Here is a 24,922-nt window from a genome sequence, read left to right on the forward strand (position 1 = left end):
TTTTTATAGGTTTAATATATATACAGAAAAAGAAAACATTTTGCTAAATTTTAACCTGAATTAAAATGATAGATCTGAGGAGCAATATGTGGCTGAGAACATCTACTCTGCTATCAGAACGTCAGTCTGAATCTCAGATCTGTCATTCCCTAGCCGAGAGTCCTGGATCATGTCATTTAAAGTATTTCCTCATTTAGAAGATAAGGATTATAATATTTACCTCTTCGGGTTGTTGTGAGGACTAGATGAGTTATATTATGCAAGGACCTTAGAATAGTCTTTTAGAATAGTTAGCACCCATTTAAAAAAGTTAGATATTTGTGATAGATTAATGTGTTCAATAAACTTGTAAGATTTAAACAAAATGCACCATACTATAGATGTATTTGCTTTTCCTTAGGGAAGGCAATTCTAGTTTATCTTTTTTGTTGTGAAAAAAATATCTTCTCTCCCTACATGAGAAAAGAATGAAAGATTCAGATTTATGGGCATGCCTGGCTTTGTAGATTGCATTTCAAGTCCAGACTATGCAGCATACCTTTATAGAAAAGATAAATCATCAAAATGTCTTCCATTCAACAGACAGGTATAGTCTTTAGGAAAGATAAAGAATTTTCTTGAGCCAGCAGTGAAAATAAAAGGACGAATACATATAATTCAATCATTGCATTCAGAATGTCCTTGATATCATATTTAAAATTTTATTCAAAGACTGACCAGTTAATGATGCTGTAAACCTGACTGAAATGAGTTAACTGAGATTTACTTTAGAATGGAGGTAGCAAGTTAAAACGTCTTCGATTTTCACTTCCTTATAATTCATGTTATGTTCATTGAATATATTTCACTAAACAACTGAAATATGTAATAAATCATATTAATATAAGTGGTATTTATTTCCCATATCAATAGGTGTTCCCCTTTTGCAATTAGATAGCTTATTTTATACACTAATATGGCAAAGTGTTCCAAAGTTGTTTTTTTTTCTTCAAGATGCAAACATAAAAGAGGGATCTTGAGGAGTTGTTTTGAAATATAAGTGCCCTCTGTGTTGGATTCATCACACATTTCAGTTTGTCCTCATGGCGAACCACGTCACCTTTGTATTACAGCTCTCCCTGATTACAGCTTCCTCGACTTCTATTTCTTCCATTAATCTTTGATCTCATCGAGAACGCAGCCCCCTCCTGAATTCACTTCCTTATCCAATCTACACCACTGACTAGACCCTTCAATTTCCTTGCCTTCTTGTATATGCACTACACATACACCCCCATATTCAATCATGTGCTTTCTTACTCCTGCCTGGCAACTGAGTATTGCTGGAGAAAATTGTATATCCATGCTAACTGGCACCATTTTAAATGTGTTTTCTGTCTTTTGGTCATTCGGGACTACTTGGCAGACCTATTATTAGTGTGGTTAGCTCAATTTCCAATTCCCCATTGGGGAGCTCCAAGTTTCCATTAAACAGTTAAAGACCTGTGGATCTTCCTTTGAGTAGTTAGCCAGGCATGCTCATAATTTTTGCCTCCAGATAAAATACCTCTGCGGAGCGGATAAAATACCTCTCATCCTGGCTGTTGAAATAGTTTCCTAACTGGTCTCCCTATCTCACTTGTATTCTCTCACACCAATACATTTTCTACACTGCCATCAGGGTGACCTTTCTGAAACTTACATCTGATTATGGCAACTTCATACTGAGGTCTCCAAGGCTCTCTCCATCATTTTTTTTTTTTTTTTTTAGGATACAATTCAAACTTCTGAATGAGGGATATGGAATACTAGGACCTTTATATTTTAGTTCTAGTATAATTTTTTTTTGTTTCACTGCTACCCATCTATTACTGTATGCCATATTTCTCTAAATTATTCTTTGTTTTTCTTCATTTTTGCCATTACTGATGCTATTTTTTTTTTTTTTTTACCACATAGAATGTAACTCCTTTTTCTTTTCCTCCTGGTGAAATTTTACTCATCAAGCTTCAATGTGATATCCTCTGTGAGGCCTTGTATGATTTCACAAGGTGGAAATAAGTTAAGACCTCTTAAGTACTTTCCTGGAATTTAACATGTTCATCTTTCAAAACATTTAACATGCTGCACATTTGTTGCAAATAAATTACGTTTGGACGTCTTTTTCTCCCATTAGATGACAAACTCATTGAATCTGCGATTTTTAAAAAAAATCTTTGTTTTCCAGCACTTAGCAGAGTGGGTACTCAGGACATTGTGGCTGCTCTATAAATATTACTTGAATTGAATTAAATCACTAAAATACATTTTAATTTAGTGTCTAAGTACAAGAGGTCCAAGCTGAATACTGAATAAAGAGTTCTATTAAACAACTGGGTAAAACGCTTTACCTCACTAGATTTTTAGTAAGATCTACTCCAAGTCTTTAATATAAAACATGTGGCAGAGGGGGGGACCTTAGGAAGATAAGTCACTGAGGTCAAAGAATGCTATTTATGGCAGTGTTATGTCAAGGAAGAATGATCCAGACCTTATATGAAGTGATAGTATAACCATTGCTAAAGGGTGTTTTATTTGAATGACCTAGATTGTCAAGTAATTCACATGTCATTCATATTAGGAGTAGATGAGGTGTGCTGAAATCTTACTAAGACTCAAGATGAGTTTTTAATTATAAATACATCCTATAAATACACCGTCTAAAGGTCCTCTGATAACAGAGGCTGATTAGAAAGAACTATTGCAAAAAAAATAATCTTATCACTTTGTTAACTTGGGGGAGATGAGGTTACAGCCTAATTGTGTGTTTATTGCTATGTTTAAAATTTAGTCCTTTAAGAAGATTTTGAATTGCTAAGTTTGTGGACCACATGGATCAGGCAAAATAAATACCATTATGACATAACCATTAATTACTGTTTTAACATTTCAAAATGCCATATTATATATCTATCCATCTCTGTATTTCCATATAGTATTGAGAATTTAACAGAAAAAGAGAGCCAAAATTTACTCAAAGATTTGAATGATTTACCCATTTGTTCATTCCTTTTAAAACTTTTATAATATAGCATGCTTTTATTTTAATAATCTATTTTGAAAACTGAGTTGATTGTTTTAATACTAAATAAGCGTTCTTCAATCACTAAACATATCTGATTTCTTATAATATCAGTGGATCAATTAAGTGGCTTTTCTAAAGATTCAGTCATCTCATCCTAGACAATTATAACATAGGAATTAGTATTCTACCTTTCTTAAACCTAATGGCTTATATCACTCACATTTTCATTTACTTGGGCACTAACCTCTTGAATTACGATCTATTGGGGATAATATACAAGCATGTCAGATATTTGAAATCTAAGACAAGCTCTGATTTTAGAATTTGAGCAATGGATAGAATAAAAGCTTGGTCAGGTAGATAAATTAAAACATAATTCCATCTAACTTGAAAACCAGTGCAACACGTCATGATGATAGAAAACTTAAGGGCAGCCTATTCCTTTTCATATCTGAAAAGGATTTCACATTGCTTCTCATTCCTTAGCCAGGAGAATTATAGCTTTATAGGCACAATTATCATTTTAACTCCGCTAAATTCAATTACAAATTCAATAAAATGTTCTCGAGTTTTTAGTTATTGGTCAGATATATGACCTACTAAAAACATCTGGTTTATGACTGCTTTTGTGATTCACCTTTGGGATGATAACCAAGCCCTGCTTAGCGAGCTTTTGATGATTGTTAAGAACAACAAACTGCATTATGGCTTTTTTCCTTCTCTCTCTCTTTTTTTAAACTTAAGACAGAATGAAATAGCTCAGCATTTTGTGGAAAAAAGTTTATTAACTTGAAAAAAGGTCCAAGTTTGATGTCAATCATCTCAATATACTAAAAAGATAGTTCTGAATATCAGTTATGCATAGGACTTTCCTATACATTTCAGAAACTGAAGACTGATTTGATGCCAGCAGCAGAAATAGTATTGATGCTTAAACAGTGAGTCATTCATAAAATTTGGTTCTCATTATCATTGTTGGGGTGTATTTAATTAAACTCTAAAAACCTGAAAATAATTTTTAAACTCACTACTCAAAATAATAGGTGAAATTGCTAAATATTAGCTAGAATTATAGAAGAATAGTTATTCTATTCTTTTTTTTATTCTTCATATTATAATTGATCAGAAACCAATTTTTGGACACTTATATTTTTCTTCTTCCAACAGTATGCAGTATTTTTAAGTCATAAATCTCCCAAACAGCTTTATTTATTTAGTCAAATGTCACCCCATAAACTTTTTAGAGCAGAAATTGGTGGTAGTTTTTTTTTTCTACCAAGACATTATTATTTTATATAGAAGAGTTTAATATGAAGAGGTTTGAATGCAATTTGTTCCTATAATTTGAAGCTATAATTTATAGAGGATGTGAGTTGTGTTACAGTGTAGAAATGATCATTCTTAGGAACCACTGAATGTAGTTAATCAAGGAATATGTCTGATCAGGGATAGGACTGTGGTCTAGAAAAATAAGTTACTGGAACTCTTCAGTATTCTTATCTTCTTACCCTTACTAGATTCTGTAAATAGCCAAAGTCTGTATAGTTCTAATACTCTGTCCGGAACACTCTGGTATTTATTGAGTGATGCAAGAACAAAAGATTAAAATCTTGCAAATTGTCCTAATGAAGTTACCTTATTTAAACAGCTCCAGTTTTCCCATTATTTGGTGGATCAGTTTCTACAAAACCTTACGAAGATGAAAAAATATAACATGATATAACCTGAGCTTCATTACTTTTTGCTTGTCACCAACATATGACTATATGATTTAATGCATTAAAAATGAGGTTAATACATATAAGTAATTGCTGCATACATTAAAACTCCGATAATTTCATGCATCAAAAATATAAAGAAATGAGTAAAATCTATTTGGAATCTCACACTGAACAACAGAAAAACTAAGTGGCACTCTAGATAAAGGGGACTAAAAGAAACTCTAATTTTTTTTCTAGTGGTAAGGAGAGAAAATACATTGTTAGATATGGATCCCAGATGATAAGATACATGATTTTAAAACTTTAGACAGACAAATACAATTTTCCAATGATCAACGGTTTTTTATAAATGAAATTCTTATGATACAAATGTAAACTGCCCAAATGAGAGAAGGAAAAGTGATGCAACCAAAGTCAATGTAGTTACAAGTAAATTCCTTAGAAAAAGCTTTAGTTTAAGGAGAATTTCTAAAAAAGATGGAAGAAGAGGTTACTAAAAATGAGCAAGCAGAAAATAATACTAATTGCTTGTAAGGTAAATATTCAGCTGAGGTTTGTGAAAAAACTGAAAATAGAAAGAGCTTTCTTAAATTTTTTTGTAAGAAAAAATAAATGACAAAAGAAAATAGAAGCAATGATATTTTAGACTTTTCCTGCAATGAGAAAAGTCTTCACACTAAGAAATTTAAAAATAAATGCTTCTCGAGATAAAGGACTACTAAGACCTATTTTGTGATCTCTTTGAACCAGTAGAATAATCTTAGATCTAGACACAAGTATGGTGTCTAGATCACTATAATTTTTAAACTTTTTGAAAATTAGCTTAGAGAAATCAGCAGAATGCCTTGAGACTTGTTGCTTCAAGAGAGTTCTCTTAAACAAACAAACAAACAAACAAACAAACAAACAAAAGCCAGCACGGATTCTACAGAGAATATAATGATAAACTTAGTAAAGGTACTCAGTAAAGATTTAGGATAGATTATGATTGTGAAGCGTGTCCTTCTAAAATTTTAACTAAAGGGCCGACATAAATTCAATATAAATGAAGCTTTTTAAATTGGCTTTTTTTTTTTTAATGGAAAGTATCTCTAGGTTGGGAAGCAAGAAGAAAGTCAAAGTCAGTGTGTATTGCATATGATGAAATTTTGCATGCTATCTTTATGAATAAAGTACTATAATATGGACTGAACGATATTACCATTAGGCAGATCCAGATAAGGACTTTGAATGACTGAATGAAGTTAATGTATAAAATTTCAGATTGAATGCTGTAAAGCTCTGTCCTTATTCCTTTCTTCTTTAAAATGTTTTCTTTAAAAATGTTCTCTCCTTAATCAATGAAGCAGTGAAAAACAGAAAGGATTCTTAGAACGCTGGAGGGTTATTCAATAACAGGAGGGGTTATTAATATCATAGATGATAAAACTGAGACTCTAGACTTTCTTAACAGGATTGAATGCTGCTGGGTGAAACCTAAGAAGTTAAAACTTTAATAGAAATAAATAGTTGTATTTAGGTTAAAAAATAAAGCAATTAAGTATGGGATGCTATTTATGACTCGGTAACATTAAAACATTATATGAGCCAACAGTGAGTATGTTGAAGCTAATGTAATCATCTAAACACAAGTATGGTGTCTAGACCACTGTAATAGTTCCAATACACTTGGCATGGGGACACTAAAAAGAAACGAGGTGTACAGATGAGGGTAACCAGGATGTCACTGCTATAAAGTTAAGGTGATTATATGCATCCAGCTCTGAGATGAAACGACATAATTATGTTCTATAGTACAATTCCATTGTATAGCTTTAGACGTATACAATGTGCAGGGCACTTTGGTGAAGAGCAAAGGCCATTATGCTGAAGAGAACCATAAAACCTTAGAGTAAGAAGAAGCCATCAGGTTCAACTGTCCCACTAGCTCAGAAAGCCCTGACTGGGAGCTGGTTTTCAGCCCTTTCTTAAACACTGAGTAATAGGAAGCTCGCTAAACTGACAAGATCATTAATTCCACTCACGGGCAAATGCAATCATTGGAATGTTTTCCCTCATATCAATCTAAAATCAGCCTCCCTGTTCCTTCCACTTATTACTTTCTCTGGAACTTCAAAGACTATCTTCTTCTCTTCTACATGTCAGCCTTTCAAATACTTGCTCTGTATTTTTCTGATTTGCAACGCCAAGATGCATAATAAGTAGAAAATTTATTAGAAGTCAGCTTTTGTATCAATACAAGGAAGCACTTTTTAACCAGAGCTGTCCAAAATGGAATGCCCTGTTTTTGTGAGCAGTAAGCTGAGTCCCTAAAATGTTTAAGCGGATTCTCGACGACAATTTTTCAAATATATAAAAGATTATTTCTATATTTGGTGGGAAGGCAAATATATAAAACTCTTAAGTTCTATGGCTATTACTATGAACAGTTACATATAGCATGGCACATATTATAGGCTTACTTCAATAAAAAAACAATTTATCTATTTAATTAGTTCTTTACCTTAATATAAATAATTTTAAATGGCTTCTATAGTATTTACCAGAGAGAAACCACTCACAATAACACATACAAAAAAAAAAAAGGTGTTATACATTTAAAGAAGCATTCGAAGTTAAGGCTAACTTTTTGATTAGTTATTCAGAAAAATATTCAGCATTTGTACAGAATTGTTTTTGGAATGGTAAACATCTTTCCTATCTTCAGTACTGAGGCACAGTCCTTCTGGTTCGGTTAATAAAAGACCATCATGAAACTTAGAACCCAGGATGTTAAATCAAGAGTTGGCTGCCCAGCAACTACATAGGGTGTAAGAAGACAATAGAGTACCCAGTGAGGGTTGGGGCTTACTACTGCCAGAGTTGGCAGAAGGCTTGTATTAAAGCTACACTGATTCCAAGCTGTCCTTTTTCCCTGTTCTTTTTAGGAAAGGCATGAAAACCCCTGTGCTGGCATTGTTAAAGAACAGGGAGAAAACAACAGAGATGCTCGGAGGAAAAGGTATAAAATTTAAGTTTAGTGATACTGAAGTTATAGGCTATTTTCTCCTACTAAGAATCCTAAAGTGAATGACTTCTTTAAAATATACATTTCATAAGTTATAGAATAGACTCTAAATTAGGCCGACAATAACAATTTAAGAAAAAATTATAGCTAAAGGAACCAATAAAATAATGGATGAAAACATCTGGAGGGCTTAAATAAATAAATCTTAGGCATTAAATCAATATATTCTATGAATGACTTATCAAAAGAGAAATAGCACAATAAAATTATCAGATTCAAAATCATGGAAGACTAGGGATTATAAATGTGAAAAAAAAGTATAAAACTCTTTAAAATGTTAAGGTTCAAATTTCCCTAAAATAGACATTCTAATATTAATAGGTTTTTCTGATAACCCAATTCCATATTAGTTGTACTATAAAGCTAGGAAGCATCTTCTCAATCATAAAGAAATATTAATATATGGTCAGTATATTATGTCAGTATAATATTATGGTCAACATATTATATTGAACATAGATTAATGTTTCTTTGATTATTGAGAAGATGCTTCTTAATTTTATAGTACAAATCAATTAAGATTATTAGACATCTAATTTGTGTTAATTAGTACAGCTGAGTAACCATATTGCATTTTCCTCAACGTTTAAGGAATGAGCCAAATCATAAATAGCTCTAAAAGTGATCTCATCTAATTCTAACCAGTTTTATAAATTTTGCAGAAGTGATAAATACTCCAGAATAAATATGGACTATCTTGTGTCATCTCTCAAATAATCATTTTCATAATATAAATTGGTTACTAGAGAAAATTATTGGCAAGAAGTAACAAAGATGTTTCATACTTTGAATTATTTGCTCTGTTTCATGTTATCAGAAAGATCTTTCTTACTTCTCAAAGATAATTTACAAGTTTTTGTTGTTTGTAGACTTATGGAAGATAAGTCTATATGATAAGTCTTAACATGTAGTAAATAAGAAGACAAGTCTTAACATGTAGTAAATAAACAATAAATGTCCATTGAATGAATGAATATGAGTGAATGAATACATGCTTGGAACAAATTGGATTATATATTGATACAGGAGACCAAAAGTACTATATGGAAGTTTAGTTTACATTTTAGTAGGCTAAATCTAGATATTGAAATATTAGGGAATCCATGATTAAGAATGTTAATGAATTTATAGTTCTAAAATGAATCAATGAGCTTAATAACTGTCACTCTTATTTTCAAGTATTCTATATTTTCTGTGAAACAACTGAAAAATTGATTTTATTGGCATACACTGTGTTTGTAATAGAAACAAATATATATGAAACTGTCATATTGCATTCCTGAGACAAGAACCTTTTAGAAGTTCTCAAGTATGAGGTTTAAATGTTAAAATATTTTTTATGACCAACTGACATATAGTAACGGTCATATATCACTTACATATAGTAACGGTCACTTTTTCCTTATCAGATGATATATTAGTGAGAGTATTTTCCTGTTAAAGGAAAAATTTCAGAGTACAATAGAATGAGCTATTAAGACTACACATTAGGACTAAGATGTCTCTATGGCTAAACATAGGAAAGTCTGAGGCCAGGAGAATGGGACTTGTGAGAACACTGGAAAAAATAAGTAAGGGAGATAGTTTAGTAGAAGGTTTAGTGTTTTATAATTTGAAGTCAAAAGCCACAGGTAAACTCTGACCACCAGATGCAGTGGTTCAGAAGCCCATTTCTGAATTCTGAATTCTGTATTCTGGCTTTCGAAGGCTAAGACTTGCTATATTTTTTAGCTGGGTGGCTCTGGCTTAGCTGTTTTCATCAGAGAGCTTTGGGATAGGCTGACATTATTGGAAGACCTCCATAAAAGCTGGGCAAAAGCCATATGGCACCAAGGCATGAGGCAGGTAGGCAAGGAGCTTCTGATATATGAGCATGGGGGTGTGAGTGTGTGAGGTGTAAGTGTACCTGTACAGTCTTTATCATTTCTTTCTTCTCGCATTTCTCTTCCCACCATTTTTGAAAGGGCCATCAGGTCACTGCCGCATTTTCTAGGGCGATATATGCTGGGATTGCGGCTGGGTTCTGAGGTGATGTGTAAGTTATCTTACAAGACTGTTGCTTGTGTTATAAACTAAGGTCACATCAAAAATATTTCATTGGAAAAACTCTTACTGAAAACCAGTTAAACCGTACCTCACATTCCTACTCACACTGAATTACAGGAAAAAGATATATGAAGAAAAATTTATATAAGAATTAATTTTAAAACCTTAACTTTTAGCAGAAGTTATCTCTAGAGAGTAAGACAGAAAGTTGCTTTTTAACATTCAGCATTGTTTTATTCATGTATGTATTTATTTGTTTACTTAGCAATAAGCAAGTTACTACTTTTCAATTAAACAACAAAAGAAAAACACGTAGGGAAATTTAAAAACTTCCAAGGTACATCTTACAGTGCAATCCTAATTTGTCTTAACCTACCATCTTCTGGTAGTTGGTAACCATAGGAGGTGAATTTCACGAGTAGAGGGGAAAAGGAGGCATTTGTGACCTTCAGTTTTCTCTGGCAAGGGTGACCGAGGTAAAATGAGTTGGAACTTAGGACAGGGCCTCATAAAATTAACTAGAAAGAACTCTACTGAGAAACTGACAATGCTATTAATGATCTAAAGAAAATTGGTTTGCTTTTTTTGATGTGTGAAAATAGTAGCAAGTCATAGTGTAGCTGTACCCAATCATCTTTCTTGGTAAAACAAATTGTAAATCATAACTTGTCTTACCTATACTAGTGAGGGGTTGTCATTCTTTTATGTGATCTTTAATTCTTATCTGGCCACATCTTCTGCTATGTGACTCTGCAGCACCTAAAATTCATTCTTTTGCCATTTAAAACTGGCTTCATTACCTATTAACATTCCTGAGATTATTGTCCTGGTTGATTGATGCAGGGCTATTGGTTATTCACTAAAGTATTGGTTGTGATTTCAAAAAATTTTACGAACAAATCAGGATGAAGCTAGGTAATAAGCAACTTCCAAAGGCAGCAGATTTCAGAAGGAAAAACAACTGCCTAGGGTGCTGGAAGATCTAGCTTCTAACAATGAACTGGTTATCTCACATTCACATTATTGTGGCCTTCGTCTTTCAAATGGGAGTAAAACGGGAAGGAAGAGAATGGTTTTAACAACAGAGAAGGTGACTATAAATGAGCCATAAAAAAATAGAGCAGTAATTTTAGTTATTGGCATCCCAACTTTGGGGGACCTAGTATGAAGAGGGCATGTTGAACACATGCAGTCTTGTCCCTCCCTTTACGAAATACCCCAAATGAAGAAATTTTGTAATGTTTCGATTCCTGTTTTATGCCACACAATGGATAAAACAATAACTTTAGCTTTATTATATAATAAAATTGAAAAGAATTGGTGGCAAAAGGGGGGTCATTTATTATTTATTCATTCACTCACTCATTTATTCATTAACTCATTCATTTATCCAATAGTGCCCGGCCTACTATGGGCCATGTACTATCTTAGGGTGTACAAGATAGGAATAAAATTCCTGCTTTTAAGAAACTTACATTCTGGTGGGTAGAGAAGAAAAACAAATCAGTATATAATAGCATACTCTGATATTATGCTCATAGTGATAAAGCTGTGACTATAAAGCAGAGTTACATACCAGAGGATGAATGGTGATGGGGGGAGGGGCATCTGAGTGAGACTGGGTTCTCAGGGTAGGATTCTCTGAGGGGAAAATATTTGAACTGAGACTCAAATGGAAAGATCTAGAAATACACAGTTCAGTAAAAATTATGATAAGGTGAATGCTATTCAGAATATAAGGTTTCTTTCGAGTTTCTGAAAGTCCAATGTCAAAAGAGAAAAGAGTAGTGAGCAATAAGCATGAGACATGAGGGACATTTTAATTTTAGCTCCTAGAACACTGCTAGGATATTGTGTTGAAAGATACAAAATTGCTGACATTTCATTATTTTGACCTACAAAAACGGCATTTCACATGGTCCAACTCAATAGCTGGAACTGAACAAAGTTAGGTGATATAGTCAGGTAAATGTTATTTAGTAAGGTTTGCCAGGACTAATTCACTATTTAAGTGTAGCGATTGTTCTCTTTGCCTAAATCCAAATCTGCATAAAATCTAAACAAATTACATAATTATAAAACATTTATTGGACAGACTTACAGTGTGTCAGATATGGAAACTAACTGCCTTATGGCATTACCTTATTAATCCTCACACAACCCCATAAGTACTGTTACCACAGGATTTAACAATGAAGGCACTGAGGTCTAGAGTTGTTAAATAACTTGATCAATCCTACTACTTCCAAGCGGTAGAGTGACAAAGCAAGGATTTGAACTAAGGAATGCCTCCACAGACTATATTCTAAGTTCTGATCACTTGGTGTTTATTCATTTCAAAAGTCAACAGTAATTATATCTAATTACCTCTATGTTCAGTTATGTAATATTTATCCCCTTTTAGATATCTAACATTTCGTTAGTGCCAAGACTTTTAAATGATGTGATGTGATCCAGGGTATGTGTTTGCATATATATTTTTTCGAAGAGTGAAACACTGCTTGAACAAATTATTTGATGATATAACATGCATGACAGGACAGAGGCTTATGTAGATAGCAATCAAAAGCAGTTCGGTATATTTCTTTTCTTTAAGATCTTAAAAACAAATCAGGGTTAGTTTAAACTATGCATAATCATTCCATTTCCTTGTCTTTAGGCATGGGCATGTGGTGCAACCTTGGCCAGTGCAATCTGGGGCTAAGTCTGCTGGAAGGATCCAGGAAGTTTTCCTTGGTTTTACAAAAAGGACTAGAGGTAGGGCCTGGTCTTTGGCTCTTTGGATGCTAACATATAACAAGTGATGCTGGGAGCCACTGGCATTGCAGAAAAGTTACCCGAGAGTCCTGACACTACACAGCCATGACATTCACTCCAAAACAACCCCACCTCTCAACTTCTTGAACATCAAGATGGTAACTTTTCCTCATTATTCACGCCAAAAACCAGGGAGGTGTGATTAAAAATCCAATCTATAACCTAACATCAGAATTATGGCTAGACTCTATATCTAATCTTTAGTTTTATGTCTGCCTAAGTCTTTCTTCAAAATCAGACAATATGGTACTAAGACAATATTAATTTACTACTTTCTAAATTTTTCTGTGTTCTTTCTTCTAGATTTTTCTGTTATATAACAAATATGCATATTTGTTATATAACTGGCCAAAAACAGTGCTCTTACACATCACAAAAGTGACATATTTAAGGTTCTCTGCTATTCATTCTCTGACTTTAATGCATGTCTTTTTATTCACATTGCTTATATATTTTTTCTACCTATTTAGACCTGAACTATAATTTAAGATATTATCGATGATATTGCTCTTCCGAATTCTTTGTGTTTGTGCATAATTTATCTTGACAATAAATAAAACAGTAAAAAATACCACAATATTTTTCTTTATTTTCAACTTGCACTTTTTTTTTCTTTTAACACAGTTTCATACTCTGGGAATACCTTCCCCCTACCCACACACTTCCTATCTGAATGTTCTTGAAAATAAAATTCATGGCTTTTAGAATTCTTCAGGAAATTACTCTAGGACCCTTAAAATGATTAAAGAGGATTAATTTATCTTCTGCTGCATCGTAGTGGTACTCATTATCTAGCCTCTCTGCCTAGATAATTTAAGGTATTAGGCCAATGAGCTGCATATTTTGCACAGCTCTCAAGTTACTAATGGTGTGCAAAGGATGTTAGATAAAAGCAACAACAACAACAACAACAAAACTTTAAAGTACATTTCTCAGCAGATCTCATTTTGAAAGCATCAAAAAATATCTTGGCTAGATAATATGATGTATATTGTAGTTACAAGGTAACAGATTTTATCCACCTTCCACCTCCCCCACCTCAAAAAAACCCTAGGTTTTGCTTTACATTTCTAAGACCAAGCTAATAAATGTGCATATTGAGAATACTGGTAGGTTATCTCCAAGACAATGAAAAAGAGCACATTATAACTTCATTGAGTATATGAAGCCACTAAAAATGTATAGCTAATAAAGAGTATTCTTATAACTGCCAGGAGGGAAATCAGCAGGAATAAGGGATAAAGCTTTTGAAAACCATATCTAAATTGCCTAGTATGGCAAAGGAAAGAGAATTATTCCAAGCAGACTTCAAGTTGCATTAAACAAAACAGTATTCTAGTGTTACAGCAGATGATTTCAGAATGAAATATATCTTTATATTTTGTTCCAAAGTTTTATGATTTATACTCCTTGAAAGTTGCATAGGCTGACATAATTTATAATTTAGTTTAACTGAAGTATTATAAGCCCCACACCTCAGTAAGCTTCAAAACTGCTAATTGGGATAATAGGAAATTACTTATCTTCTCCCAAATGCCAGTGAAGTAGGTCAGGATAATTAATATGCAACCTGACTTTTCCTGTCAAAAGAAAACAAGGCAGGTCTCATCTGTGTACTTTCAGTACCATCTATTTTAGACAAAAATGAGTTCAGCCTGAGAAAAATCAGCATGACTCAGTTAAATAACTGAATTTCAAAATAAGATGAAAGGTAGTTCAATCAGAACATAGACTGAAGTCTATTCTAAAGAAAGCTAAATTTACACTTCCTAAGCAGGGCCAAAATCTATAAGGAAATTGAAAAACCATCTACATCACAGATTTAGGTACCCTTTGCTTCTTAGATTGCTTTGTAAACTCGTAAGGACTATATATGTTATATTATATAAAGTTAGGGTAAATATAAATGATAAGAATGGGGTTTGGTTGATGATATAATTCTTCACCCTTAAAGCAGAAAACAGGCTATATTTTCATGTTTTCTCCCGTTACTCCTTCTGCCCACTCTCCTGACACTTTCTATTTTTAATTTCTTGGGAAACTGAAAAACATGTTTGGAGCCAGAGACATGAAACTTACTTCTTCTGCAGGTCTGTACTTGATTAGTGCAAATTCACTTTAGTAGGTCAAACTGAATACTGGCCTTGAGCAGGACAGTTAGTGACATATGGCTGTTGGACTTGATTCTAACTAGCATGGCTGCCTGCTGACCCGTGCGGCGGCATAGGGAGTGCTCCATATTGGAGGGTGTGGCGTACGTCTGAGACTGATGGGATGGCCACAGCTTCTCTCCTGGTATACTTTTTATTCTGTTGACATAACACCAAGCAGCTTGATTTGAATAAGCAGCTTGGAACATTTACTCCTAAAGATCAACCCAGGGCAGTCATGAACATGACACCCCTTATCTAGGCCTTAAAGATTTTTTTGACAACACTGATATTAGAGCTGATGTTTCCCAAATGAAGTGTTCATCAAATTGCACACTCCTAAATATTAGAAACAGTAATGCAGAGGAACTATCATTAGGAAGACAGATATACGTTCCATTAAATAAGAAGCATCTTCTAGGCATGAAAAGCAGTGCTCTGTTGAGAATGATTTGAAGGACACTGAGACATCAAGTGGCAAGATTTACGGAAATATAACCAGAAAGAAATGGGACTCTTAAAGAAAGTACACAGCCACCTTTAGTGAAGCTGAGCCAACTGAAATAGCATGGACTGCTCCACAAAATTGAATTGTAAAGAACAAATGTACAATATCAAATTTACTGACACACTTCCTAGGGCTGTTCTGCCTCATCACAATTATTCCACTAAAGGAAGAACCCACTGAAAAAGATGGAAAGTACTGAATAATTACCCCCTTGGTTCATTTGGGAACATGAAAGAAAACCCCACCAACTTAGGCGTGTGCATCAGTATGACTAAAAATGAATCCAATAAACAGAAAAGCAAAAAGAGACCCTGGGAAGAAAAAAAATTGTAAGTCATCAACCTAAAAACGCCTGAAGGAAAGTGGCGGGGGCGGTGGTGGGGGAGAAGGGCTCAGGCTTTCCTCTCAGGTCCTGGGACATGTTTTTCGCTTCTTGTCCTCCCTTACACAATGACCAGGACGAGCTTAATCGAAAAAGACAGCATCAATAACTCCCACCTGTGGCAATCATGGAATATATCCTGAGCATAATTCTCTATTTCAGAGAGCTGCACCTAATTTCAACACAATTTATTTTGAAATGGCAGAGATGAAGTAATTTCCCCAATATGTTTGTAGAATACTGAATGAACCTCACATAGTTAGTTATAGCAGTTGTGTAGTACGTGGATGGCATCAAAATAAAGTTTCTAACTCATCTTTAGTTAAATTTTAGAAAATAACTTAAGAAATTTGATAATCATCATATTAAAAATGTATTATCATGCTTGCCAGAACTCCTAAAGAGGCCTAACATAGCTCCTAGATATTTCTTCTATGCGACTCTTCCATAATCTGTAATAAATGTGAATGTTGGAAGGACGTGGCAAGTAATAGTAATAGATGGTAATTACCTTTCCTGCACCAAAAGTATACCTTTTATAATGCTTTTCATGGAGATTATGGCTAAAGTATACATGGAAACTGGTTTAACGTGAATTTTATTATAAGCAACTCATATTTTGATGGTAGAAGTTATAATTTAACTCCCATTAAATAATACAATAAAGATCTATAACATAAAAGGAAGTCCATTGTATTTTCTTGTTAATAGTAGCCAAAGTGACCCTCGTTTTAAACGAGGCAGACTTGCTATTGATATAAGGGTCCTGGCTGCTGGTAACCTGTGAGCTTTGAGTTCTTTCCAGTTGTGATGAAGAACTTACACAAATATATCCTGTAATCAAAGTCTTGTATACTCACATAATAGGCTGAAGGACACAGTCTGTTTGTATCCTTCAAAAAGAGAAGTCTAATGCCCTAGTGAAACCAAACCAGTAATTGCGGTTTCATCATGGTTGGCTCAGGCCATCCGTATTAACTGGCCCAGACCATTTTGATGCAAACAGTTTTATACTACTTCTTCTATCCTTCTTTTTTGTATTTAATGTTCAGCACTTATAGCCAGATCTAGATTTTCTAAGTAAAATTAAACTGAGTTAGAGCCTTTCCCTTAAACTGGCCTGGATTTCTGAATTGGCATATCACATTAGTTATAAACAGATGCTTGGTATCGCATGTTAAATAAAGAACTTGTAACTAGTAAACATATTTTAAATTCTAACAAGACAGAGATTACTTAATTGACTTGTCTTTCTCAAGAGTTGATTCACATAAATTGAATTTTGCCATCAATATACATACTAAGAAAATAAATGGATGCTTTTGGAAAATTGGTTTCTAGACATAAATTAGGCCTTTTGGAGTTGACAGAAATTCTATGTGAAATTTCTTCTTGAAAAAACTCTTGGATTTTTAAGTGTGTGTGTGTGTGTGTGTGTGTGTGTGTGTGTGTGGTGTATGTATTTTTCAAACAAGGTTTTGCTAACACCCTGCTTGAAGCATTTATAGTTTCTTAACCCAGACTCTGGGGGCCATGACTGTAGACCAAAGGGATGATGCATGTAAGTGAGAAGTGGATAAGAGGAGGAAGAAAAAGAAGTGAATACCATTAACCTTAAAAGGCAAATGGGTAATTGGCGAAAAAAGTAATTTGCTCTAGCTATGGGTGTGTCCTGGGATATAGGCTTCATTACTCATCTTCCCCGCCCCTAACCCAAGTTGCTTAAGTTGTGAAAGTAGGATACCAAAGGATACCTAACTTCCTATGCAGCAAGACCATTATTTTAAGAAAAAAGGGAAACAAAATTCTATTTTCTTAAAATAAGAAGTTTGAAAGATTAGGACTCTGTGTACACAGGCTAAGAATCTCCATCAACATACTTACTTTTGTCTCCTATGTTTTCCCCTGCTGCCTCCCCTTCCTCCTCCTCCTCCTCCTCCTCTTCCTCCACCTCTGTGGGCTGCACGTCATCCTGCGGGTCACAGGCACTAACCGGCGCATTCAGACAGCAGTGGTTGAACCCGCTATCTCGAGGCAGAGTAAAACTTCGAGGCTTGCCCCCATTTCCATTTAACACTTGCATCCTTTCGCTCTCGGCTAAGGGGTACGGCCCATAGTGATCCTGTAGATGGCACTTCTGAGTTGGAAGGGTGGACTGCCGCCTGTGCTCTGGGGAGATGGCCGCGGAGTCAGAGAAGACAGAATCCTCCAGGGGCAGAGTCTGAAGATAGTGTAATCCCGAGCTTGTCAGGGGCGTCTCAATTAAATCCTGCCAGGAGCGGCGCTGACTGGCTGTCTTGCGAATGGGGGATACGGCGCTGCTCCCAGTCACTTCTTGACGAAACTCTTCATGGGAGGACTGAGACTGAGAGGTCTCCGTGGAGGAGAGCCGGCTGTGTTTTGCTTCCACGTAAGGACTGGCGCAACTCATCTGTGGAAAGGAGCCTTCGATCAGTCCCCACAGAAATAACAGACCACTTTTATCACCAAGGAACACATTCAATTCCCACCAGGTAACATTTAGTAGTCCAGTTAATGACTAGTCAAGTTTTCAGACATCTCAAAGTTAGGCCCCAGATGACAAGACTTTTACAAGACTTAGATGTAGATGTATTGAAATGCAGCTATACCAGGCTCTCATGAAAAACCTGGCATATTAATGCAAAATTTTAACAACAATGAAAGTATAAGAAAATATGAGTGTTAATGTAAGAAATATTCAGCAACTAATAAAAAAACCCAAGGTTTTAAAATCTCTATGCATTTGAAATCTGAAGAATTGTTGCTCAATTCATATTTCCAGATTTATGGAGTTTGGGGATGAGACTAAGGAGAGAGGCTTTGGGATGTGAAAAGAAAGCACCTCTATTCGGACAGAGCCCTTCCTCTTCTCCATAGGTGAATCTGTTCCTATGGGTGCCACGGAAAAACTGTCCTATGGTCTTGTCAATTCTGTGGCACTTTCTAGAGAGTTAAAAATGTAGGCGAAATGAGATTATACTCTGAAAGGAATTAGCATTTGCCCTAAGCACAAGCAATTCAAGGTACATAAACACAAAATAAAAATGGTATATTTTTATCCTTGGAATTTAAATTTTGGGAATATGTATTATAGTACAAAACACAAACAAGAAAAAGGACTGGCATCAAGTGAATGCTGTAAAAGACTTGCAGACACTGCTACTGGCTACTGGGACAAGCCCTACTCTAGCTTTGGTGACCAACATATCAACCCAGGCCCTCTTCCAGCAGTTCGAGAAGCCAGATTGGTTAAACGTGATCCATGCAAATGGGGCTGAGGCTGTGGCCAGGACAAGCATGCCTGAGGTGAAAGTGCATGCTGTCCCTCTGGGTAAAGGAGAAGCTTTGTGGTGTCTTCTGTGGGCACTTTATCTTCCCACATGTTAGAACAATGTGAATAGTTTCATTCTTAAAATTCATGTTGCTATGATTAAAGAGCTGTTTGGTGAAGCTGCAGTTTCCCTTTCTTCCTCTTTTATAAATACTTTAAAGGAATTAATCAGACCCTGATGTTTCAGAGAAAGAGGGAAAATATGATATAAAACTTTATCTTGTCACTGACTTCATTATTCCATTTCTATACCTCATCCTTGCACTCCGTTGCACTCGGTAAACTGCTGCATTTATTAAAGAAATGTGCATACAGATAGGAACAATTCTGCATTTTTCCACTTTCTTCCTGTTCTTCCATAAGAGACATTGTCATTAAATATTTTTATTAAAAATGTGGCTTCCTTTTTAGTATTAGCCAAAAGTACCCATTCATTTATTTTGAAAATATTCATTAAGCACTTAATAAGTAAGTGCCAGTGCTGAGTTAGGCCATGAGGATATATAGATGAATAGAACAGTGTCCATGTTCTCAAAAAGTTCACAGTCCAGTCCAGTGGGCTGTTTGCAGGCCCAGATATTCTGATTTAATATGTCTGGATTAGGCTTGAGCATCTGCATTTCTAAAATGTTCCAGAGGTGATTCTTACACACAGTCAAGGTTGAGAAGTGGCCTAGAATTATATCGACAGCTTGCACAGCACTTTTCTTATGAAAAATCTACTGGAGTGATATGGAGGTAGAATTAGGTTGGCTGTTGTTGTCTGCTAAATCCAGCTTCTACTTCCTATATGGACGTCTCAATCCCAAAATAGAATTGACTCTCATGGTACCATACAATATGTTGTCTAAACTGGGACACTTTTAAGACACTCTCAGTAATTCTGATACAAAACAGACATTTAGTGGGATAGTCCCAAGCAAACCAAGAGAGTTGTTTACCCTACTGAAAGATCAAAGTACAGTCTATACACAGAATAATTTACACAGGTTTAAGAAGTCTGGAGCACCATATAAACATATACATTAAACCAGATGCCATCTCTGTCTACAAAGCTACGTGCCAAAACATGTTCAATATGGATACAATATTAATTTTTAAGAGTTGTTTCTAAAGGACACAGGAATGAACTTTATTAGTGTGGAATAGATAAGGTCAATTTATGTATCTCTTTCTAAGAAAAAAAAAATTTTGTTGTTATTTCCATAAAGGCTACTCTGACATACTCTGGTACGTTTTTGTAATTAAACTGGTCAGATATTTATTATGCCTGGAATCTGTGGTGACTATTTCTATTGATTACATATTCTTTGTATACTTAATTTTTTTCCCTTATTGCTTTTAGACTTCCTATTTTCTTTCCCCCTCAAAAGAAACCTGAGGTCTGACATGCATTCACTACATAATTTTTAAACATACAAAGGGATGTTTCATGTCAAAGAGTCTGATGCTATATTAAGTACATTCCTGTTGGCAACTTACAGAGGGAGGTCGTGGGTATGTATCGTAGGGGGGTGGAGGGCTGTCCTGTTTGGGTGTTGATGGAGTATCTGCTTCTTCTTTGTCACTCTCACTCCAGTAATCTGAAAATTCACACACATGGATACATGGACATTCCATTAAATGCTTCTAGACATATTTTCAAGAACACACAATACCAAACAAAAGGAAGTTTCAATTCCACTGCTACACCCTGCTCCCTAGCACTGCCTACCTCAGACCCACCGACTTTTATGTTTAGCTGGATTTTGAAGAGGAAGGAAGAGTACAATCACCTAATTCCAACATCTTTTTTAAAGCAAGAAATTATACACAGCTACAGTTTTAAGGAGTTAAGAAAAATACATTGCAAAAGCCAAATCAGGTTTAGGGTGTTTGAGATTCCAGACCAAATTATTCTGTGGCTTCAATTAATGAATGATGTCATATGATGCCTCTTAAAGGGGTCTCATTCTATCCTAAAGATGAACACTCAAAGAAAAGCAATACATATATCGCTATAGTTCTCCACAGATAGAAACAGCTTCAAAAATAATGTTCTCAATTCTCTTTTCTGGCTTCAATTACTGGTTATCTAACAATCACTGTTTTCAGAGTCATGCTGACATAAATCTCTATAACACCATACTCCCACCTCTACTTGGAAACACATGGCAAACCCTGATTCTTGCCAAATGTAAAAGGGCAAATCTGCTGATGTGGGCTGCAAGTTCTAATCTTCTAGAACTACTTAAAAGGGTAGAAAATGTAAGCCGCTAGACAAAGTGACTTGGCAGACCTCAGGCAAGAGGGAAGAGGGAAAACTCCGAGAGAAACATTAGTCGAGTAAATAAAATAAAGCACAAAGGCCAATAAACAGAATCTGTTCCACTAATATATCAACCACCCTGTAACCACTGGATTAATTCTTTGTAAGATTACAAGAAAAAGCCCAGAACTATTACCTATATGAATTTCAGATGATAAAAAAAGAGTAAAGGTATTAAAACACAAGTTTCCTTATTCCTATTAAAATCTATATCGCAAAGGAACCATCAGAAGCCTTAACTAATATTCAGGTTTTGGCAAAAAAAATCATGGCACATAGTTTTACAGGAACCCGTCTCTACTCAGGAATTCCCATATTGTAATATTTTTATATATTTTATTTGTGCTGCTCATTAATATTAATAAGTACACCTAAATTTATTGAGTATTTACTTACTATATGCTGACTAGAAAGTAGTGGGAGTGAAATTTGAACTAAGAACTTGCCTTGTTCTAAACCTCAGAGGGCTAAGTCACTGGGACTCTTTTGTGTGACACAGTGGGCATGTTTAATGTGACATATAGTCATGATTCTTTAAGTACCCCTCCTCCTGCTGCTCAATAACTCTGGCTATTATAAATAATTCTTTAGCAATGGAGATTATTATATTTAGGCCTCAAAATACAAGGTTTCTGGAAATTCTATTCCTACTGTAATTATTTCCTTTGAGTAAAAGATAAGCAAAGACTAGTTAATCTAAATTTGATATCTGTTTTTCACATTGGATCATGCTGGTGATGGCCAGTAAACTAAGTTTCACAAATATAAACTGATATAGTTGCCCAAAAACGAACCCAGCAAATACTGGTGGGAAAAGCATGAACTATATACTTGAGTAGATATAGGTTCATTTCTTGGCTGTACCACTTAGCATCTCTGCATTCTTGTGATGGTTACTTAACCTCTCTGAGTCTGTTTTGTCATGTGTAAAAGGGGGCTAACAGTAACCACCATTCAGAGGTGTGTGTGTGGGGGTACTAAATAAGTAACATATATTTAAGAGATTTTGCACCTTGAAATCATTCAATAAATATTAGTTAGAATCCCTGGTCTTCTGGGGTGGATTTGTAGGTAGCATGCTAGGACAGTCTGACCCAGATCACAGAGATAAATGCCTGGTGTTCATCTTCTTAGACATTAGTTTTTTCCTGTAGCAAGTTCCAGCGATGAAAGGTGAATTCTGGAACTCTGGGGCCTGGGTTGGGCAGTTTAGTGGGAGCTTGAAATACTACTGGGAAGTTAATGTTGGAGGGGAAGGGACTGAGCACCTCCCACATCCCGCTCCCAAGCAGTGGGCTTGTCGAGGTTACTCTGCTTTTACCCTTTCCACTATTCCCAGAAACTGGCACCTGTGCTGAGTTTCTCTTTGACCTTGGGGGAGCTAGCACAGCAAGAGGTCCTATTGTTAGCACATTGAAAGGAAATAATCATCATTTTATCAAGATCACTATAGCTATCACGATATCTGACAGACTTGGGAGAGTCTCTCTCTACTTTTTCTTCCCAGCTAAATTAGGAAGAACTTTAGTCTACTATTTGGTGTAATGCTTGGTTTATTAAAAAGCACCATCAATAAAAATTTTTTTGGGTTGCCCAAGAAAATACTGAAATATCATTTTGCAAATTAACTTCATTTCTCACACTAAGCTATATGTCTTTGAGAGGGAATGCCAGGGAACAAGCTACATAGAAAATTTAGTCAGGCTTTTCTGGGTTTGTGTGGAAAATTACAGGCACTCTGTTGTTCAGAGGCTGAAACTAGTCTGAGTTTCATTCTTGGAGCAATTGAATTTATTATTTTTTTTTAGCTCTCAATTTGGCACAAAATAAATGGATACTTTTAATGTCTCTTGCAGTGATATTCAATTTTATAAGAAACTAATCATGAATAAACAGTGCCATCAGTAGAACAGGAAATTTTCCAGTTTACTTTTCATGTTGACACAAAAGGATAATTTGAAAAAAATTGACTTTTTCATCTAGAACTATCAAAGAAATACAATATATTTCATTCATTTTTATGTGATTACAGCTCTACAAAGACCTTACATGTGATTGAAAATAATGTGTTATGATTGTGTGACTTGAAGGTGGAAAAATATAGAAAAATGATTAGCAGACAATGAACCAAATTGTGATATTGGAAGAATCTAGTGCAACCCTGTTTTCTCTAAGTATGACAACAAATAATGAAAGAGAACCTCACATTCTTTACACTTCTGTAGTTGAAGACAGTAATTCCCTAAACTTTTTTTTTGATTTTTTATGAGTTTATTTGAGCCCAAACTGATGGCAGTGCCAGGAAGCAAGATCTCAAATGTTTCAGAGAGTGACAGTTTTGCACTAAACTTTCATTTAAGTCAATGAAAGAGTCACTTCTAAGATGCACTGGGTATTTAAATAGAAATAGTGCCTGGCAGTTATTCTTTTGCATCTTTGTGAAATATTACCAATTTTCAAAGAGCTATATTTTGTATGAAGTTTAACGTCAGTACTGAGAGTGGTACTCAGGAGATGTCAAATAACTCCATAGAAGTATGGAGTAGACACAGGCATCTGGTAGTTTTCTATATAGAATACCAAGAGTCCTGCTCATGCAGAAGGTAGGAAGTCTACGTTTCTGACCTATGTTAGAGTGTTCGAGGAACGTACACTCTACGTGGAAATCCAAACTATTACAGAGATTCCGGTTGCACTGCATTAGAAAGAGAGACCCAAATTGTAACTATTAGCTTCTGCCTATAATTGTCTACCATACTCCAGTAGGCATTAAAATATATACTCACATGACAGACCAGGGCAGCATGAATCCACAGAACGAATACCTTTTGGAGCCTGCATGTGTAATATAACTTACCAGTTCTTTCATCCATAATGAAATTTAGTTATCTAATACCAAGTACAAAGGAAATTCACTAAAATCAGGACCATGCTCAGCTTCCAAGTAATGCCAAGTGATAAAATACAGAAGTTAAGCCTAAAAATCCAAGCTTCCTTATTCACGCAAATTGACTTTTTTCAGATTCATTTTCCTAGCAGTACACTGCCTACACTTTTAATTCTTGCATCTTAACAAGATCAGAAATAGATCTATATGCACCTTTGAAGAACAGTTTTATGCCTTTTAAAGAAACTTGAAAAGGGAGGCTGTATTTTTTTTTTAGCACTCATAACACAATTTTAGGCCTATAAATTAAGTTGAAGCATGAAGATGAGGAAAACTTTTAACAGTGAAGAAATTGGGCTCAATAACTAGCGTGATACTCGTCCTGGCAGTGGTTTGCCTGTGCATACTGATGTCATGAAGATGGCTTCCATGTTATTTGTGGAAGTACCCATGCTGCTTCCACTCTAGGAATATTTCATTTTGTTATCTCCTTGACTCCACATCTTTCTCTTCCTGCAAGAGCCAGTTCAGATAATAGAGCCAACAGAAAGCCTTTCCCACTCTTGATATGGAAGGAATCTCTTATCTCATACCTATGAAACTTGATTTATACTTTCTTACATTTCACTTTCTGTATTGTC

At 35.0% G+C, this 24,922-nt stretch overlaps 1 protein-coding gene across 1 annotated transcript in view; it reads right to left on the bottom strand.

Annotated features, from left to right (window-relative positions):
* The window catches only part of CNKSR2 (connector enhancer of kinase suppressor of Ras 2), a 265,051-nt gene that overhangs the window by 23,098 nt on the left and 217,031 nt on the right, over positions 1-24,922 (bottom strand). The window contains exons 16-17 of the mRNA XM_039852288.1: positions 20,569-20,669; positions 17,619-18,165 (exon numbers count right to left, since the gene is read on the bottom strand). Coding sequence (XP_039708222.1) covers positions 17,619-18,165; positions 20,569-20,669 — 648 coding nt within the window. The remainder of the gene's footprint in view (positions 1-17,618; positions 18,166-20,568; positions 20,670-24,922) is intronic.

This window comes from Pteropus medius, unplaced genomic scaffold (genome assembly GCF_902729225.1).
Source record: "Pteropus medius unplaced genomic scaffold, Ma_sr-lr_union100, whole genome shotgun sequence".
Lineage (NCBI taxonomy): Eukaryota > Metazoa > Chordata > Mammalia > Chiroptera > Pteropodidae > Pteropus > Pteropus medius.